At 51.2% G+C, this 19,097-nt stretch overlaps 1 protein-coding gene and 1 long non-coding RNA gene across 11 annotated transcripts; one reads left to right on the top strand and one right to left on the bottom strand.

Moving 5' to 3' along the window:
• Positions 1-23: 23 nt before the first annotated feature.
• GLYCTK (glycerate kinase) lies at positions 24-15,588 on the top strand. Of its 9 annotated transcripts, none has more exons than XM_069812392.1 (8): positions 24-141; positions 1,378-1,554; positions 2,023-2,119; positions 6,659-6,770; positions 8,734-9,129; positions 9,490-9,641; positions 11,379-11,554; positions 12,214-15,588. In XM_069812392.1, the coding sequence occupies exons 5-8, from the start codon at positions 8,843-8,845 to the stop codon at positions 13,117-13,119; spliced, it is 1,521 nt and encodes a 506-aa protein (XP_069668493.1). In that variant the 5' UTR covers positions 24-141; positions 1,378-1,554; positions 2,023-2,119; positions 6,659-6,770; positions 8,734-8,842; the 3' UTR covers positions 13,120-15,588. The 9 variants fall into 9 exon arrangements, with proteins under 9 accessions (XP_069668493.1, XP_069668496.1, XP_069668494.1 ...); XM_069812393.1 differs by lacking the exon at positions 24-141 and adding an exon at positions 249-693; XM_069812391.1 differs by lacking the exon at positions 24-141 and adding an exon at positions 249-840 and having other exon boundaries at positions 976-1,554.
• LOC138690915 (uncharacterized) lies at positions 6,844-7,523 on the bottom strand. 2 transcript variants are annotated; one of them, XR_011329706.1, is made up of 2 exons: positions 7,431-7,523; positions 6,844-7,024 (listed from the first exon to the last, which is right to left on the bottom strand). It is a non-coding gene; the product is annotated as an uncharacterized lncRNA (long non-coding RNA). The 2 variants fall into 2 exon arrangements; XR_011329707.1 differs by having other exon boundaries at positions 6,844-7,021.
• Positions 15,589-19,097: the final 3,509 nt, after the last annotated feature.

Here is a 19,097-nt window from a genome sequence, read left to right as displayed (position 1 = left end):
GGGGGGGCGGGGCGTGCGCGCCGCCTGCTGGGATGGGGGAGGGCGGCCCGTGCCTGGCGGCCATGTTGAGTGTGGCAGGAAGGCCTGCCCTCCCCCGGCCCGCGGTGGCTGCCGGCGTCCCCGCCCCTCGCGGGGCCCGAGGTGGGAAGGGGCGACCGCAGGGCCGGGCGGCTGCGGCGGGGCCGTCATTACCCACCCAGCCGTGCCCCCGCGGGGTGGGGGGAAGGCGGGTTGAGGGCGTGACGCCATCCCGTAGAGCGGGCAACGGCTTCGCGCCGCTGGGGGGGCGTCACTTCCGGTACCGGGCAGGGCCGGGGCCGTCCCGCGTCTCTCGAGGGACGTGAGGTGAAGCCGCGCTCCCCCCTCGCCGGGCCTGCGCGCTCCCGCGGCTTCCAGGGACCCCCGGGCGAGCTTTACGCTGCGCATACTATGCCCGATATGGGATTTAACGTATTTTTCCGCGTTTGCCGTGGCAACTAGCGAGAAAGCGGCATTTAGGGGGCGAGCGGCCTCCCGGCGGGTCCCGTAGGGGACCCGCAGTGACAAGGCGGGGGGGTCCCTCCCCGGGGGCTGCTCCGTAACGGCTGGGTTCGTTCCCGCCTGTATCTATACCCGCTACGAGGCCAGGGCCAGGCTCCGCTCCTTTGAAATACACAATGATCTCTTTCTCATTCTTTTTTTCCCCTGCTTTCAGTTCAGTTATTACACATTTTTATTTCCCGGTATTTTTTATTTTTCTAAAAACTGGCCTCCGAGCAGTACTAGAGGAACACCACAGCCACAGCACTACAGTCGTAAACCATGTAAGGCGTCGGATAAAGATGAGCAGCACACCCTTTAGTAACCTTTGAGAAAACGATGCCTTGGCTTTTGAGGCTGGTGCTCCAATACAGACACCTTGGAGCTGTTAATTTCTTCTATCGTGATGTCAGGCTCTGTGTTCATTTTTCTGTATATCTCTTTACTTCAAAAAAGTTACTCCTGGAGTGTAACAGTAGCTGTGAGAATCTCTACCCCCCCACCCCGAAGATTTCCAGCACCCCACTATTTTAACTTTAGAAGAACACCAGATCTTTTGTCATTTCAGTCCCCCAGAAACTCAGAATCAAAAGAAAAAAACATAAACTGTAGGTGCCTTCATAAATGTTAATTGCATTTTCCTTTCATAGTCTCCAGTACAGTTTGATTTTGCTTTTAGAATAATATTGCCCTCCTGTGGTCAAACAACAGTAAGTCCGGGAACTATTGTCAAAGATCTGCTTGCACGTCATTCAAACGTGCTTAATTATTTTATGTGCATATACGATTTAGTGAAACAAAAGTCTTTTCTCAGATTACTTGCTTTTACTGTTTGCTTAGTAGAGTTCACCGTTACAGGTTTAGATATCTAACACATTTCACTGTTCCATGCTGTGATGGGATTGGCTCATCAGAATGATTCACCGATTTTTACTTTGAAACGGAGACAAGATTTTCACACCGGAGTCTAGGGAGACTCGACAAAAGATGCCTTCATTACTTCCGAGGATCTCAGGGTCAGCTACCCCACTGTAGGTCAGTTCAAAATCTACAATGGATTTTTGTGTGATGAGAGATTTTAGAGAAGTGCAGAATGGCAGGCCTCTTGCACACTGTAAATTGCATGATCAAAGCCTGGCTTATCTCATGTGGGCCCTGAAGGTGACTCACCAATGCCATCATAAGACAATTTACTTCAAAACACCTACAATACTTAGCTAAGTTTTAGAGTTGTATAACACCGTGGGTTGTTGATTTGATATTTTGTCACTCCCTTTTTATTCTTTCTTCTGCTTTTCTTCCTAATCATTGGAACTTAGTTTGTCAGTTTATACCAAGCTGGAATTTATCTGGCAGGATAATTGGGTCTCCTAGCAAGATGTCATATTAAGTAGGAATTATGGATAATGCCCCTGCAAAACTAGTTAATGGAAAAAATGTTTAATTGCTGGTTGAGTAATATTGATCCAATGTAGTCATTCTACCTATGCATTTCTGTATTAGATACCACTGTAACCTGCACAATACAGACAGACCTGTGCTTGCTCAGATGGGTGGATGTGAATTTCAGAGAGATGCTTCTGGAAACAGCACTGCTCAGGTGAGTATATTTCTATTGGACTCTGCTGGGAGTGATGATTCTCTGTGGGTAACGGTTATGACTGAAGGCTTGTGGAGGTGTGGAGAACTTGCATCCTACAACTTGGCATCTCTTTATGGGCTCTTGAAACTAAGCATGATGCTCTGGAGCATTGAACCCTGTCCCTGCTGTTACAACATGGAATCACAGAAGCGTGGGGAGAGGGGACCTCTGGAACTGCCTGCTCTGTGCTCCTGCTCAGTTCAGGACCATCACCAGCACAAGATCTGCTTGGCCACGGCTTTGTCTAGCCAAATCCTGAAAACCACTTAGTGTGGAGACCACGGCTTCTCTGAGTGGCCTGATACTGTGCTGTGCGACCCTCTCTATAAAGAACTTTTGCTAATGTCCAACGCAAACGTCCTGATTTGCAAATTGTGGCAATTGCTCCTTATACTTTCTGCCACTACCAAGAAGGTTTCATCTCCGCTGTCTTTATAACCACCCTTCAAGTAGTGGTAGCTGCTGTTAGATTGCTCCTTAGTTGGTTGCACCACTTGGTTCCCAGCTCACCCTGATGCACGGGCATCCTGCCCCAGCAGCACAGCTTCACACGTCTCCTTGGTGAGCGTCATGAGGCTTTTGTTGGCCCTGACGTTGAGTTTATCACAGTTCCTCTGGAAGGTGGCTCCACCTTTTGGTGTGTCAGCACTTCCCCCAAGTTAGGCACTCTGTGCTACTCTCCAGGTCACTGAATGAAGCCATGCGGCAACGTGAACCCCAACAGAGTCCCTGTTCATTGCCAGCTGTCAACTAGACCCTGAGCCACTGATACCTACTCTCTGAGCCCAGTGGTCAAGCTGGTTTTTAGCAGTGTGTTTGCCCAGCCCACACTTCTTCAGCATGCTCATGAGAATGGTGTCAAAAACCTCACTAAAGTCAAGGTAGATTACATCTGCCACTTTCCGCTTTCCCTGTAGCCTCTTGTCTCAGCCTAGGGGGCAGCCGTAATTGTCATCCTGTGACTGATTAATATTCCTGGCTCTTTCTCCTCTTATGTTATTTCCAGCTGAGGAGCTCATAATTTTTTGCTATTAATCCCAAAGAGCATGACCTTGTATTTTGCAATACTGAATTTCGACCCCTTTCTATTATTCCAGTCCTCAAGGCTGGCAACTTTTCATCTTCTCTAGAATACTATGACCCTTCTCTGTATTTTAAATGACTCTCAACTTTGATTGCAAGTTGACTCAGAATAGGGAGTTTGAGAAATTACAGCATGAAAGGAAGTAGACTTGGCATGGACTTGGCTTCAGGGTAGTACTGTTCTGCGTTGAGCTACAGAAGGATTTTTTAGTGAAAAATTTTTCTTCCCTGCAATCCCCAGTGCATGGGAAAATCATTTCCAAAAGGTATATAGGGAGTGAAGGGAGTGTGACCTAGAAAAACTAGTAAGATGCATATGTCAAATCCAGTTAATTTTTTTACTAATGATACTGATCTATATATATAAAATGCTGAACAGAACACTTATCTTCCCTGTGTTTGGCCTTAGGCTACATTCCCCATCAAAGGCAAAGAGACCCTGTTGACACTTTCCTGGTGAGTAAATCAGTCATGAGAGCAACATATTTCTTTTCCAAGGAACATACAGAAAGCTGTGTATTGGAAATTAGGACTCCTGGGTTTCCCAGAGCTCAGCATATTCTTGAAACAAAGGTATTCAGACTCCATCCTACTTTCTCCCTTGCCTGCCTGGCAAACCCTCTGTGCATCTCTGGTCTCATCTTACTGCTTCTGTCCACCATCACCCTCTTTCCCAGTTATGGATGCAGGAGCACCACATTGACCAAGGGCAAAATGACCTTTCACCCTGTCCCTGCACACCCACTTGTGTACTGGACCCTTCACAGCTGACCAGTGATGAGTTGGTCCATCCTGGCTGCAGACATTTTCTCTTTTACAAAATGTGAATGAGGCAGTGCAGTAATTTTATGCAAATCCATGTGCAGATTAGAAAATTAATCAAATTCTGAAATTTTCATTTAAAGAGATTAGTCTTGAAAAATCCCCCATCTAATCCTCCCAGAATAGTCACTTGGAACAAACCTTCACTGCTTTGTTTTCCTCCTGGGTTCAGTGCATCTCCTGGAAAATTTTCTTGTAATGCTTTTGGGACCATCTGGAGCAGCAAGTTTGAGTTTGAGCAGGGCTCACCAGGCAAATTAAATTTGATATATCAAGTGATAGAAAAGATGTGTCAGTAAGTGGGAACATGGGAGTTTAAGGCAGTAAAATCTCCACTCTGTTGTACTTCGTAGGTAGACTCCCATGGTAATGCATGAAAAATAGAAGCGGTAAGCCTCGGTGAGTCTAACGGTAATTTACGTACCAAGAGGCCAGAAGAAAGTCATGTAGCAAGAAAAATGAGTAGCAAGAGACACTGCTGAAACTTGCTGTGTCTGGTAGTTTACTGCTGTAACAAAGATGTAATCTGTCTTTTAAAGCTTGAGCTCAAAATTATCCTCGAACAATTGGGGTTTGATCCAGTGCCATCTCAAATTTTTTCCAGGCCCCTCAGGGATTTTGGAGTTGACCCTGTACACGGTGGGCCAGCCACCAATCACTGCCACACTGGGAGAAATCCAGAGAAGTCCCGATGACATTAAAAATACACTAACTTAGGCCCCTGAAGATCTCAGTTAAATTAGCCATCCCAGAGCATTAATATACAGTATCCTCCAATCTTGCAGCACCTGAAACGCTCAGGATGTGTGATTGGGTTGCCCTGCAACAAGCCCAATTGCCCCAACTTCAAGAAAACCACAAACCTGTGAGGCAAACCCTTGAACAAACCTCCAACCACAGCACCTGGAATAGCTCAGCTCTGCCCAGCAATGGCAGACTGGCCCCTAGAAGGCAATATTTTTCTGGTTTTCAAGTACCCGCCATGGAGCAAGGTGCTGGCTCATTTTTCTCACTGCACGGGCATGGCCGGCTCATTTGTTCACTGTTTTCCTCCCCAGTGTGACTCCTAGTTTATGGCTCAGACTATGCCCCCCAATGTCCATGCTTTTGGTCTCATGCCACCATCCAATTTACCTGGCAGCTTACCACATTTCTGCCCCTAGTGCTGGATTGTTTCTGTCTCCCTCTGACTTTGGCTCCTTGCCTGCAGAATTGCTTTAATTAAAAAGTTAATGAAAGGTAATGCAAACGAGTGCTTTGCCTGTATTTTATCACAGTCCAGCTCCTCTCTTTCCCAGAGAAGGGGAAAATGAGGAGCTGGGGTTCTGCTGCTTTTTGTTGTGAGAGTTAACAGTGGAAATTTCTGCAGACTTAGGGGGAGCCCTATGAAGAAAGAGCTTATAGTGGTAATGCAGGCAAACAAGTATGTAGAGGGTGAACATTATTCATCAATGAAAGCTGAGGAAGCTTTCATTTAAAGGGGATTAATCTAAACCCCTTACAGTCCTCCTGCTCTCTTTAGAACAGGCAATTCTTAGCATCATTTTCCTCCTAAGCTTAGTGCGAACGTCTAGAAAACTTTTCAAAAAACTGTCTATACCCCAACTCCAAATCATCCCGAGCAGGGACAAAGGGAAGGTGTAAAACCTGAGCCCCACTAGTGCCTATAGCATGTTGCCTTACATCCATGTAGAAGAGGGCTCGTTCATCCCTATGTGATTTCCCTGAGAATCTGGGGAACAAAGATTAGTGCGTGAAGCAGTATGAGTCACATCATCAGCCCCTTCTCCCAGCCCAGATTCCTCCCAGCCAGCAGTGGGAAAATGCAGGGATGTGAGGATGTAATTTCCCCACATGCAATACACAGCAGCTAACTGGCAATTACATCATTTCTAGACCCACCATTCATGGAGGTAGTCTGAGAGCTGCCATTTGGATTATTTTTCTTTCCAAGGCTGCCTATGCCTTGGTGTGGGGTGATGTTCAGTTCTCTTGATCTTGTTTTTAAAGCCCTAGTAAAATGAGTAGGAGTTTTATTTTTTGTTAATATCTACAGTGGATTTCATAGCACTGATTTATAGCTGTTCCCTGATGATATTTAGTACCCAGTGCCTGAGACTGTATAAATAAATTACATAAAAATGGATTTGTGGCATCATTAGCAGCACCCCCATTCCAAGGGGAGCCTCCAGTGAGCCTGCGTGTCTAATCAGAGCTGACAAGGAGTAGAGTTACACACCAAGACCTCCAAAGCTAATGGGTCTGTGCCAAATTCAGCTCTATGTTGCGTTGGTGTAAAGTTGGATAACCTCTGAGTGCAAGGGGGTTTTACACTGGATTTACTCTGCGTTTACACCCGTGCACTGTGATCAGTGTCAGGCAGCGTGCCCTAAAATCCTCAGAAGCAATGGAAAGACGTGTGCTGACTTCAACAGACTCTGGATCAGGCCTCAATGGTTAAAATATAATCTGAGTTCAGAGTGCAGAAAACAGATTACATGCCTGCTATTGTAGCGAAATGCTTTCCAGAGCAAGCATTAGCAGTATGTACACAAGTGCCAGATGATTTAAGCTGGCATTTATTTTTTTCAGCTCCAGTAGGAGAGGATTGCTTTTAAACAACTCGCGCCTGCTGTGTCGTGTCTGGAGTTGGAGCTGAACGGAGCCGCTGGGAGGGCACGTGTGACAGAAGCCACAGTTGCAGGTCTGGTTGTGCTCAATTCCCCTAGGTCTTTAGGGTCAGCCGTGCACAGAAACATCACAGCAGAGACAGAGCCTGTTAAAAGCTTTGGGGCTTTATTTTCTTAAACTCCCCTGGCTCCATTTAAGCCTTTTTCTTCAACCACTTCTGCAAACCCTGTATTGCAGCTCAGATGAGGCGACCTGGGGCATGATGCACCTCTGTTTTGTAACACCTTCCTCTGATTGCGCCATGCTGCCAGGTGAATCAGAGACCTGCTGGGAACGGAGATGCTAATCTCAGTTCCTGAGAGGTGTACAGCTGACTTCACTGGTGTTAGCACAGTTACTCTGGCCCTCATTGTAAGAGGGCTGAGGCTCAGTGGTTTAAACTGCTGGCAGCATTAGCTGCCATGAAGGTTAAGAGTCTAGTAACAAAGTGGTCAGGACACACTGTCTTTTGTTCTTCTCTCTCCTCCTGATTGAAAAGGCAGTCCTTCTGACCAGGATCTAAAGGGAGTACAGACAGGTAGTTTATCTGCCTTCGGTTTTGCCTTTAAAATCTGTTTCTCCTAAGCATTGAATCATTTACGGTTAGACTCAATGATCTTAAGGCTATTTCCCAACTTAAATGATTCTTGGATTTTTTTCTCTGGCAAACCTATGATTCTCCGTATAGTTTTACCTGCAAATCCCTTGTCCGATAGATTTCGGAGTGTGTCCAAGTTTCATTGCCTAAGAAGGTGGTTGTGTAGAGGTTTTCACAGAGTCTTTGGGTCCTTGCAGCAAAATAAGGCAGATTTAGACCCAGAGGAGCTGTTGGAAAGCTTGTCTGGCTTAATGATTAACACCTTGCAATGCTATGGGAGTGTTAGGACAAAGAGACCTCTGGACTTGTGAACTCTCCCAGAAGAAGCCAGCCGCTGGCCTTGCACTGAAACACATCCATTTTAGAGAGAGGATTAACTCCCTCAGGTAATTTGAATGGGTCTGTGATCGAGGGTGTTGCCCAGGCTGTTTCCGCCTCCTGGCACCCTGTCTGAATTGCCTGCACCATAATTGCCATGAGCAGGAGAGACGCAGATCACAAGGATCTTTGATCCTGAGAAACCAGCAGTGAACTTGCTGCCAGTTAACAGAAGGAAGGAGAAATGCTAGGAGGGAATAGATGCATGTGTGCTGGCAGGGGCTGCTTTTCCTCTGTCAAGACAAGTGTCTGCCCTTGAGCAGTTGAGATCTTGCAGTCCACACGCAGATCTGTTGCATATAATGCTAATACTCAGTGGAGACTACCTCAGTTGGGCTTTCACAGACACGGCTGGCAATTTTGCCCAGATCTGAAGTCTTATTTGGGCTCTAAATGTGATTTTAATGGATAATGAGAGGACTGAAAAAACAAAGGCAAATGAAGCCTTGTGTTAATTTGCTGTTTGGTGGAGAAACCTCATTACTGGTCTCTCTGTGGCCACCAGCAGCAAGGGATCAGGCAGCCAGCAAGCCTGTTCTTTCTCCTAAGTCTGTGCCTGATGCTGCAGGGACATGGGGCAATGTGCAGCCAGAGAATGAGATCAGCATTTGGCTAGCACAAGGAAGGGAGTTAATGTAGTGAAAAGCTGTTCCACCCAGACACCCTGCTCTCTCCAGGACAGAGAGCAGCTTCCACAGTTTGGAAAGGCATCAAATGCTGAGCAAATAGAAATGATGGCTTGCCAGTGGCAAATCTACAGTGATAGCAAAGCTGGGTGGCAGGGTTCACCTTCCCTACGGGAGGTGATGGGATTGCAGAGGAACCACAAGCTGACAGGTAGTTTGAATGTGACACTGTCCTTCCCACCCTCCTGCCTGGGCAGAGGTTTGAAAATGCTGCTGATATGGTACCTTCATGTAGAGGAAACAGGAACTAGAGCTCTCCATGGTTCATCTTTTGGCCTCCATACTCTCCCTATGACAGCCCTGTCTCTTCTGCTAGTGTTCACTTTCCCTTGCAGGTTTGAGGGTGCCAGCTGCCCCAGCTCTCAAGGACTTGCCAGTGTCAGCAGAGTGCGTACAAGCCCACCCCACCAAGTAGATTGAGTCAGCCCAGCCACCCTGTGCAGCATGTCCCTCCGTGAGCATGCACTGTCCCTATTCCGCAGTGCGGTGGGCACCGTCCAGCCAGCTCCGATGCTGAAGAGGGCTGTGAAGCTCCAAGGAGACAGGTGCCCTCAGCTGGTGGTGAAGGGCCAGGCCTTTCCAGTGAAGAGGGACCTGTACCTGGTGGGTTTTGGCAAAGCTGTGCTGGGGATGGCTGCGGCAGCAGAAGAGGTCCTGGGAGACCACCTCATTCGGGGGATCATCAGTGTGCCACTAGGCATTCAGGAGAGCCTGCAGCGAGCAGGAATGCAGTAAGGGGGACTGTGTGTGGACAGCTTGGGGGGGTAGGCTGCCAGATTTGTCCTCTGTGGAATGTTGCTGTGAACCCCTTCAGTCCTTTCCAGCTGCCCTCACTCTGGTGCCCACCCCGTCCACCACACCACCCTGGTCTTCAGCCACCATCATGTCCCGGTGGCACCAGTGACACAGCCTGTCTCTTGCACTGGATGCGCTCCCTCCCCAGCCCTGGGGAAGAGACACTCAGCCACCTCCCTGTCCTGGTCACTCACCGTGCACCTCTGGTGCACCAGGCCCATTTCCCTGCTGAGTGACAGCCTGACTTCCTGTGTAGGTACACATCAGTGGTGTGATGGCCTTTCTTACCTCACCAGGGAGATGCTCCTGAAGCCACACAGCAAAATCCAGGTCATCGAAGGTGCCAAGAACAACCTCCCAGACTCAGAGGCTCTGAAGGGAGCAGTTGCCATACAGGAGCTGGCTGAGGGCCTGACTGCAGATGACCTGCTCCTTGTGCTCATCTCAGGTAGCATGGGGATCCCAGGGAATGGGCTCTGCTGATGGCCCTCTAGATGCCTGCCCACACATGGCCATGCCGCAGGGGAGACACTGTGCCGTGCCAGCCCTTTCAGCACTGACACTTGCACCTCTGTGATTTTTCCTCTCCCTTCTCGTGCCAGCCTTTCTCCAGGGATGCAACAGGGGAGGGCACAGTGGACACGCTGCCTCCCAGCACTGGGGAGAGTCTGAGCTGCACAGGCCGGGTGCTGCGGTTGTGCCACCACTGAGATGGCACTTCTGGGCACAGCCTGCTAGCTGCTCTCACCCCTTGGCAAGGAGTCGCTTTCTTCCTGCTCCTCCATACATTTCAGGATGCAGACTTGGAGAAGCAATCTGTTGGTGGACTTGCATACTCCAAATTTGTGCAGGGGCATGAGTCTGTAAACTGAGATTTTGGACTGACTGGTCCCAGGGCTTTGCTGCTTCCCGACCAGTGGAAATGAGGCCCCCAGGTTCCAACAGTGAGCTGCATGCCTTGCAGGGTCAGCCCTGAACACCCCTAGGTGCTGGCTGCTGGGCCCCCGGACTGTCCCCAGAACCAGGGTTGTGTAAGGAAGGAGGATATTGTGCATCAGAGGGATGCAGTGATGTCACCCCAGCCTGAGCTCAGCTGGGTGAGTGGGTGTCACAGGGCAGAAGCGTGCAGGGGTTTGGAGCGGCTCCCTTGGTCTCCTCTGCTCAGCGATTGTTCCTCTATGGGTGCTGGAGCCTGATCTGGTGCAGAGAGAGTAGTGCCGTTAGGTAAACACTCAAGCAACTGGAATCTAGCTGCTTGCTAGGGATTCCCTTGGGCTTCCTCCTGTCCTTTGGCTACGGGGATCTCCAAGAGACTCCTCAGCCCTTCAGGGAGCCTGTACAGGATCTCCCCGTGGCTGTGACTCCCTATGCATGTGCACTCCCACATAGCAGCCGGTCCCCAACTGCTCCTGCCTCTCAGCTAGATCCCTGGCTATTGACTGAAACACAGGCATTTGCATTTGTTTTTCTTGCTCATCATGTTTTATTGATGCTGATTTGTCTCAAACCTCTGAGCAGGCTTTGCCTTTTGACAGTAGCTTTCAGCTGTACTTCTGTGCACATTCACTCTCTGCTCAGATCTTGCTCCTTTCTACTCTGTATTTTCCATCCATTCCACTTTTCCATTAGAACCTTTTTTCTTTGCCTTCTTTTCCACATTTCTAATGCCCACTTGTATCAGACAGGATTTCCATTGATGAGGCTAACACCCTGGACTCTGGGCATGCTTTGTCCTTTGCATTACTCTCTCCTTTCCTTTCCTCCCAGGCCTAGATGAGTGCAGTTCAGCAGTTTCCAATCTTGCTGCAGCCATAGCTGGTGTTTTTACACTATCCTGAATAAATGGAGGCAGCAAAGCAGGCAGTGTCTCCATCTGCTTAGCGCTGACTGCTGTGCGAGTCATGGAGGCCATGCTCCCTCCTCACCCATCCAGATAGCCCTTGAAAATCAGTGTTGATGACACACTAGTAGCCTCAGGTAGTGGGGATAATAATTGCTGGCCCTTCTTTGTGATCCCCGCAACCCTGCAGGCACATGGTACCCTGGTCCCGTGAGGTTTACGCTGCCCAGGTGAAGTGTAGCTGACTGCAGACAGTGCAGGTCAGCAGTGATTAAAACCCATTGGTGAAGACTGTCCTCCTTTTCCTGCTGTCCTGATGTCCTTGCCATCTCTTCTGCATCCTAGGGGGTGGATCAGCCCTACTGCCTGCTCCCATCCCTCCCATCCTCCTTGAAGAGAAGGAGAAACTCACAAAGATGCTGGCTTCCAGAGGAGCTGCCATACAGGAGCTGAATATTGTCCGGAAGACTCTGTCCTTGCTGAAGGGTGGAGGGCTAGCCCGGCTCGCATACCCTGCACAGGTAACCAAGGGGAAGCCCCTGCTTGCCCAGAGATCACCCATCTGCCCTCAAAATAGGGGTTTAATTAACTGACCTGAGTGTGCTTGCAGGGTTTTTTCATCGCTGAACAACCTTTGCAACAGTGTTTTGGGACTCTGTGGCTTAGATTTCACTGAGGACCCAAACTCTCAGGGAGACAGATGGAAGAGAGGGAATTCAGACTTGGCAAACATCAGCCATCCCATCACACCACTCTCACCAGACCTCAGCTCTCACCAGACCTCAGCCCTCACCCAGCAGGCACTTCCAACGTGCTGGTGCTCCATCACAGTGCTTTCGAGGCTGGGTCTGACCCTTGGCTCCCCTGGGGACGGTTCTCAGCATGTGCCATCACTGAACCCACACTAGGTTATCAGCCTCGTGACAAGTGCAGTGTCACGGGTTACATCTTCCAACGTGATGGTCCAGCATCAAAGGACATTGTAGACCTGTAGGTTCAAGAAGGACAAGGTGACACTCACAGGACTGTAAAACAAAAATGGGCCAAGATCTGCCCCATTTCCATCTGCTTTGACATGAGGGTGGCACAAGTGTAACTCAGAGCAGCACTTACGCCGGGGCTCTTCTGCGGTCACCTGTCTCTGCCTCCCACGATAATCCATGGGTGTTTCTTTTTGTAGGTGGTGAGCCTCATCCTTTCTGATGTTATTGGTGATCACCTGGACATCATAGCAAGTGGGCCCACTGCTGCCAGCTCCCACAGTGTCCAAGACTGCCTTCAGATACTCACCAAATACAACCTGCTGCTCAACCTGCCCAAGTCAGTGGAAACGGTCCTGTCCAGCTCTCCCTCCAAGCCCACTGCTCCAGAAGACTACTCCCACGTTTGCAACATCATCATCGGATCAAACACACTGGCTTTAGACGAGGCCAAACACCAAGCTGAGGGCCTGGGCTATGCCACTCTGATTCTAAGCACAGCAATCTGTGGTGAAGTCAGCCGCATCGCCACGCTGTACTGCCAGCTGATCCGGCTGGTCTGCCTGGGCTTCGCCGGCCTTGGAGAGGGACCCCTGAGTGACAAGGTGAGGGGGAATCTCCTGCAGCTGGCCGCAGAGCTAGAGATTCCAGGTTTGAACCTTGCCGAGTTTCTATGTGCCCTGCGAGGATTAGGGCCTGAAAGACCAGTCTGCATCCTGGCCGGTGGAGAAACCACAGTTCAGCTCCAAGGTACTGGCAAGGGAGGGAGGAACCAGGAGCTGGCCCTTCGTGTGGGGCTGGGGCTGCACAGGGCACAGGCCATGGAGACCAGCAGCACCCCAGGCAGGTGTGAGATTGTCTTCCTCAGCGGGGGAACGGATGGGCAGGATGGGCCGACAGAGGCGGCAGGGGCCTTCTGCAGCCCGGAGCTGGTGGATGAGGCGCTGCAGGAGGGCCTTGATGTGGAGGCCTTTCTCAGCAACAATGACTCCTATACATTCTTCAGCCAGTTCCAAGGTGGGCATCACCTCCTGGTGACAGGTTTGACAGGCACCAATGTCATGGACATCCAGACCATTTTAATTAGAGCCACAGAGAGATCATGAGAGCTCCCTCTGCAGATATCCAGATGCATTTAATTAGGAGCAGGGGTAAATGAAGTCATCAACACTGCAGTCAAATACAAACTACTTAAATTAGGGCTCGCTGTCAAGGGTGCTAATACCTTTGACAGAAAGAATCCACTAATTAGACACGAGTGGATGTCCACAGCAAAAGCAAGCACTTGTAATTGGGATCAGAGGAAGGTAAGAAAGAGGTCACATTACAGACGTGAAGGACATATTTAATGCTTCTTCTGAGAGCCACCACACTTGTGACTGCTTCAACTATAGTTAAAAGATGTGGGGAAATAGAGACCATGGTAGGGCTGCCAGGGAGAGCCCTCACTGCGGCTGTTGCACCCCCAGTGACCCCAGCTCAAGAGCAGCTCAGCAGCAGGCTTTTGCAGGTTCACAGGAGTGCATTACAGTGACTGAAGGATGTAAAACCAATAGCAAGGCCTGCCCAGCTGGAGGCATGGAGGTGCTGGGGGAACGCAGTGGGAAGGGGACACCCAGCACCTGCTCCACACACCAGTGCAGTGCCCTGCAGCTCCTACCACACCAGGGTACCCGAGGCGACATAGGGACCCCAAGACCAGCATGATGCACACCCAGCAGCGTGGCTAAAGAGCACGTTGGCTGAGACGCACTTGATACTGGATGCGTGACACAAAAGCAGCGCATAGTGACAGTGACACAGAGGGTGGTAAACATCCACTGTGCAGCATAAGAAGGGGGATGATTGAGGTGCAGTGGCAAGCTAGCTGAGTGGAGTCCTTCTCCTCCAGCCTCCTTCCCTCCACAGGGACATCTTCCCTGCTGATCCCTGTCAGGAGACCTTCTATGCCAGCAGTGTGTATGCTGTGAGCTTTCAGGGTGTTGTTTTCCAGCTGCCCAGAAAACAGTCGTGCATCCAGCCTGAGCCACTGACCTTTCTTCTACGCTGAGGCAGAAGTCACTGTCACTCTGATTAACTCTGCTAATTCCACAGAACAAAAGGCAAGGAAACCTTCACGCTCAGCTCTCCTGACCCATGCTGCTGAGCTGATCAAAGGGCAGAGCTGCCAGAGCTGTGCTTTGACAGGGAGCTGCTCCCCAGCATGTGTGAGGATGCAGCAGTTATTGCAGTTTCGTCACCTACTGCAGTGCAATATGTGGGAGAGCAGAGATGAGCCGAGTTTCCCAGGATGTGGAGCCCACAGTGGAGCTGGTTTTCAGAAGGGCTCTGCCTGTAGCAACAGGCACGGTGATGGTTTTGGCTAGATATTAAAGGACTTCAGCTCAGCAGCCAGTATGACCCAACACGTCCAACTCCTTTTGAATATCTGCCTGTTTGTTACAGAGCCTAAATGGGAGCTGAGCTACTTTGAAAATCCAGCCCTAATTTAATAGGACACGCTTGACTCAGACTCTTTCCAGACAGACCGACCTACTCTGTGTGGCTGATCTCATCTCGTGACATAAATACACCGTCCTGCCAACACCATGAGTCGTGGTGTCTCACTGAACAGCTGTTCTGCGCCCAGCTCCAAGATGGATCGGAGGGTGGATTTTTGAGGAGGATGCAACACCTCCTGCTTTGGTTTTGAAGCCAATATCTAACAAGAAGTGATATCAGCAGGACCGTCACGGGGCCCGGTATTGATGCCAGGCTGGCAGCTGGACTGTCTGGGCCACAGCCCAGGCGTAGTGTCAAGGCACAAGCCTGGGGATTTCAAAACCCTGGTCTTACCCCAGTGGTTTAAACTCATCCACGCATCTCATTTGTCCTCTGAGTCTGAAGGTCTTCTGTAACATGCCTGAACTTGCTCATGCTGGCAAACAGCTTTGAGATCTGCTTGGGAAAACCTGCCAAGAGTTACAAAGCTCGCGGTGCCCCCGTAATGTCAGGTGGCAGTTGCGCAGGAGAAGCTGCTTTGTGCCGTGCATTTTTCTTGGGAGGTCGCTAGCAGGTCGCTGGCAGGTCGCCTCCTCCACGCCCGGCATGCCAGCACTGCAGGGGCACTAACACGCGCAGTGATACAGCCAAAAAGTATGGGCTGCGGCCAGGATAATTGGCTAAAGCTGGCTCCAAAATGTTGTTAATGCTTCCTGTCCGATTCCGCTCCAGTGAAATCCAGAGTGACTCCAGTTTTGGGCTGGGGTGCCTGGCAGAAGGGTCGCTGGCATCTTCAGCAGCAGGTCTGGCGTGGCAGCCTGGGCATGCTGTCACAGGCCCACCATACCCCTGGGCTCTGCCCACAGACTGCCACACTGCTGAGCACCGTGCTAGTCCTTGGAGCTGCTGCTCATGCTGTGTTGCAGTCAAGTTCGGAAGACCTTGGGCTAGCGCTCACTGGCTTCTCCTGGGAAATGCCTACCACACGTACCCTGAGCAGTGTCCTTGCTTTCTAAAGAGTGGCTTTTCACTAATGATTTAAAAGAGTTTGTGCTGGGGAGGAGAGAATGCTAATAAAAAGTTTGTTGAAAGGATGGAGCTGTTTGAAGTGCACTTCACATCTATATTTGCTTGGCCTCCATATACGGTTTTTGTTCTTGTCCCTTCTTTTCTAATGAGGAGATAACAGGACAGGGGGAGGTTGACCAAGGACACCCAGGTTACAGAAACACTTTTCCTCTTCTGATGCTTCTGCCTGGATAGATCAAAGCTCCATTTCCGAGGGATTGCTTGGGTGGACCTTGCGCATCTTCTACCTAGGGATGAAAGGAGCTCTGGAGTGTGTGCACCCCTTACAAACAAGGCATTGTTTTATTCCTCTGGACAATGCTCAGTACAGAATTGCCTGTTACTGCTCCAGCCCAAAGCCAGCTCCCTCTGACCTGCAGTGCCTTCACTGACAGCAAAAGACCCCACACATGAGCCAGCATACATTTGGGCTGCACTGGTCGGGTTTTGCAAGGATTTGTGAGATAACAGTTGCATCTAAAGATGCAACAGCATTGCTTACCTGCCAAGTAACGATTTGCCTCTGGGCTGTTGGAGCCTGCCAGGAGCGATGATTTTCCCATGGGGATTGAGTGAGTCACCACAGCTGAGCAGGGCTTTGCAGCTTGCCCGCACTGTCCTGGATGGGATATTAGCATCCTGTGAGCTTACCCAGGCAAATGAAGAAATCCAGTGTGTCTGTGGTCACACCAAGTGATCCCAGTGTGTGGGCCACGCTAGGACCAGCTCTGCACCATCCTGGCTCTAGGGTGCTTGCACCTAACAAGACAAGTCATAGAAAGAGTGAGGACAATAAGAGCTGCTTGGTTTTGACGCTCCCAGTCCATTCCCTTTTCATTGGAAAAGCAAAACAGCCAGCCTCCAGGAAGGAGGGAAATGGGTGGAGATGGCCAACAGCTCCCTGGCCACATCCCTGTACGTGGGTAGGGGACACAGGGACAGATGTTGGGAAAAGCACACCCAGCCACTGGGCAGGGAGCAGGCAAGCAAAGCCCGGGTGCATTCGGGGTCGATTTGCTCTCCTAAGCGGGCTGCTTGTAGCCAAACAGTGCTAATGGCCAGGAGAAGTAACTGCGTTATTAACAGCGCAAGGTTTTGGCAGTAAATTAAAAATCTTGGCTGCTGCCCTTGGCTCTACTCTTGCCTCTTAGGAGACATTAATATCACAGCTCCCCAGCATTCCCATTATCACTTCATTAAGGATCCAATAATGATAAATGTGGATGGTTTTATTTTGCACGGAGCCTGATTAATGGCTAATATTTCACTAGGTGTTAATGGGGCCCTTCCTTTATGGAGGGATCAGAAGGGGGCTGCCTTTCATCTCTTCCACAAGCTGGGTAATTTTCAGTATTTTCGCTAATGTGACAGATTTAACGCAAACCTTGAAAGAGTGGCTGAGGCCTCTTGAGAAACTTTGAAGAGCGTCATGCTTGGGCAGCCCTTGCTGCCGTGGCTGTTCCCCAGCTCCTTTCTCCTCCTCTTCTTCTTCCTCCTCCTCCTTCCCTGTCCTGCCGGTAGTGCCTCCTTCCAGTGCCTCCTCCCAGATGCTGCCAGAGGCTGTCGCCCATCTCCCAGGACAGTGGAGGGCAAAAGCAAGGCAGGGGTCTCCCCAGGGATGAGCCCCCCAGCACAGCTGGAATCAGGCCCACCCTTGAAAGGGATGCAATGCAAGGAGAGGGCTTGTGCCGGCTTCACCCCAAAGCAGCTTGGCATCCCTCATCTGCCCCCCGAGAGGGCTGGGGAGCCCGGGATGCAGGACAGAACCTAGGCTGAGGCCAGCAGCCCTCCTCCAGCACCCTGGGGGATAGCTTTGGTAGCTCCTCCAAGGCCAGATCCTGTGGCACAGGGGCTGTTCTCCGCCGTAGGACCCTGGAGTACTGCACGGCTTCAATCCCTATATGAAGTGGGATGTATAATCACATAGGAATAAAAAGCCATACAAGACAGCAGGCCACGAGTTGCTCCATGCTGGCGGGGCGACAGGCCAGTCCCTTGGCAGTGGCTGCCACAGCCCCCTGCTGGGATGGGGCTGGGCACCAGGGAGCCCGCAGGATCCCCCCCCAGCCGCCGTGTGCGGTCCATGGAGAAACAGAGGAGCCCTGCATCAAACAGAGAAGAGAGGCGATGTTTCAGCTAGGAGAAAGCACGGGAGGCCCCAGAGCCGCTGGAGAAAGAGCCCCATGGGGTGTCAGCACTTGCTCCAGCTCTCCCAGATAATAGGGGCGTCCTACCCCAGGCTCCCTTGGACCTGAAACCAGACTTGCCCTGGGGGACACCCAGGCCTCCTCTCTGCCTATCCCCATCCCAGAGCATCACCCTCTGGGGGCTCTTCCAGCCTGGGGACCCTCCGCTTGCACCACCATCATCCCCAGAGCTTTATCAGCCCCACCAAGGCAATGGGTACCGCAACCCTTCAGCGCCGTCACAAACATCTGGTGGGGGGACAAAAAGGAGCCAGCCCCCTCCCCACGGTGGTCAGAGCATCCTCCGCCATCTGACCGAGGAGAGGAGAGCCCTGCAGGTGGAGCGAGTGGTTGCAGGGAGCTGTCAGCACCCAGCTGTTAGAGCACAAATCCCCTGGCAGCCCATAAGGAGCAGCTCCCAGCTGCCTGCAGGAGCTCTTGACAGGGGGCCAGGCACCAGCATGAAGGAATGCAGATCCTCTGCTAAGAAGTTAGACATGGGTGGAATGAAACTGGGGAGCTATTGCCCCAGTAAATGCTTACCAAGCAGCGCTAGCATAGCTGCCATGGGCAGCCCCACGTGCTGGGGTAGGGGAGTGACCAGGGCAGGCTCCTGCGGGAGCCCACCCAAGCGAAGTTGGGGATAAAGCCAAGTGGCAGCCAGCAGAAAGGGGTTTTTGTACTGCTGCTTCTCCTCCCACCTCACACGCCGGCAGCAATTTTGGCATCTGCGGGATGGGACGCCCAGAGCAGCGCCCACAGCAGGAGGGGACGGGTGGCGGGTGTGGGCTTGTGCAATGCAGTCTGGAAATGCAGTCTGGACACACACCCAGAAGGTAAGAGCTTCTTTTAGCTAAAAAACAGCAAAGCAGCAACTGCTCGCCAAGGGCACCAAAAAACCTCTTTTCACTGGCCCAAGAGACCACAGCCAGTCACCAGCCTCTGGATGAGCACCCCAGCATTGCCTTGGGCTGCACCGGAGGGGCTGAGCCACCCCAGAGCCATCACCCTGGGCTCCCCTTAACCCACGAGGAGGAACTTCAAGCTCGAGGCTGCCTTTCCAAGCCACGAGGCAGCACTGGGAAGCATCAATATCCTTCAAAAGACTCCCAGAAACCTTCCTCCATCCCCAGGGTCAGGGTTTCTCTAGGAGCAGCTCAGCAGGTTGGACTCTGCACATCATCCCTTCTGGGATGCTCCTGCCCAGCCAGACTGTGCATGGTAAACAGGCAGGGGTCCCCAGGCGAGGGTCCCCACATGTCCCCTCCCTGGGGCAGTGCAGGCAGGGGCCCACCGGGCCCCAAGGAAGGGGGTAAACATCCCTCACAACTGTTCCACAGTGAGCAATT

This window comes from Haliaeetus albicilla, chromosome 24, assembly GCF_947461875.1.
Source record: "Haliaeetus albicilla chromosome 24, bHalAlb1.1, whole genome shotgun sequence".
NCBI lineage: Eukaryota > Metazoa > Chordata > Aves > Accipitriformes > Accipitridae > Haliaeetus > Haliaeetus albicilla.
The sequence above is the reverse complement of the archived record's forward strand: the minus strand, read 5'-3'. Positions and strand labels throughout refer to the sequence as shown.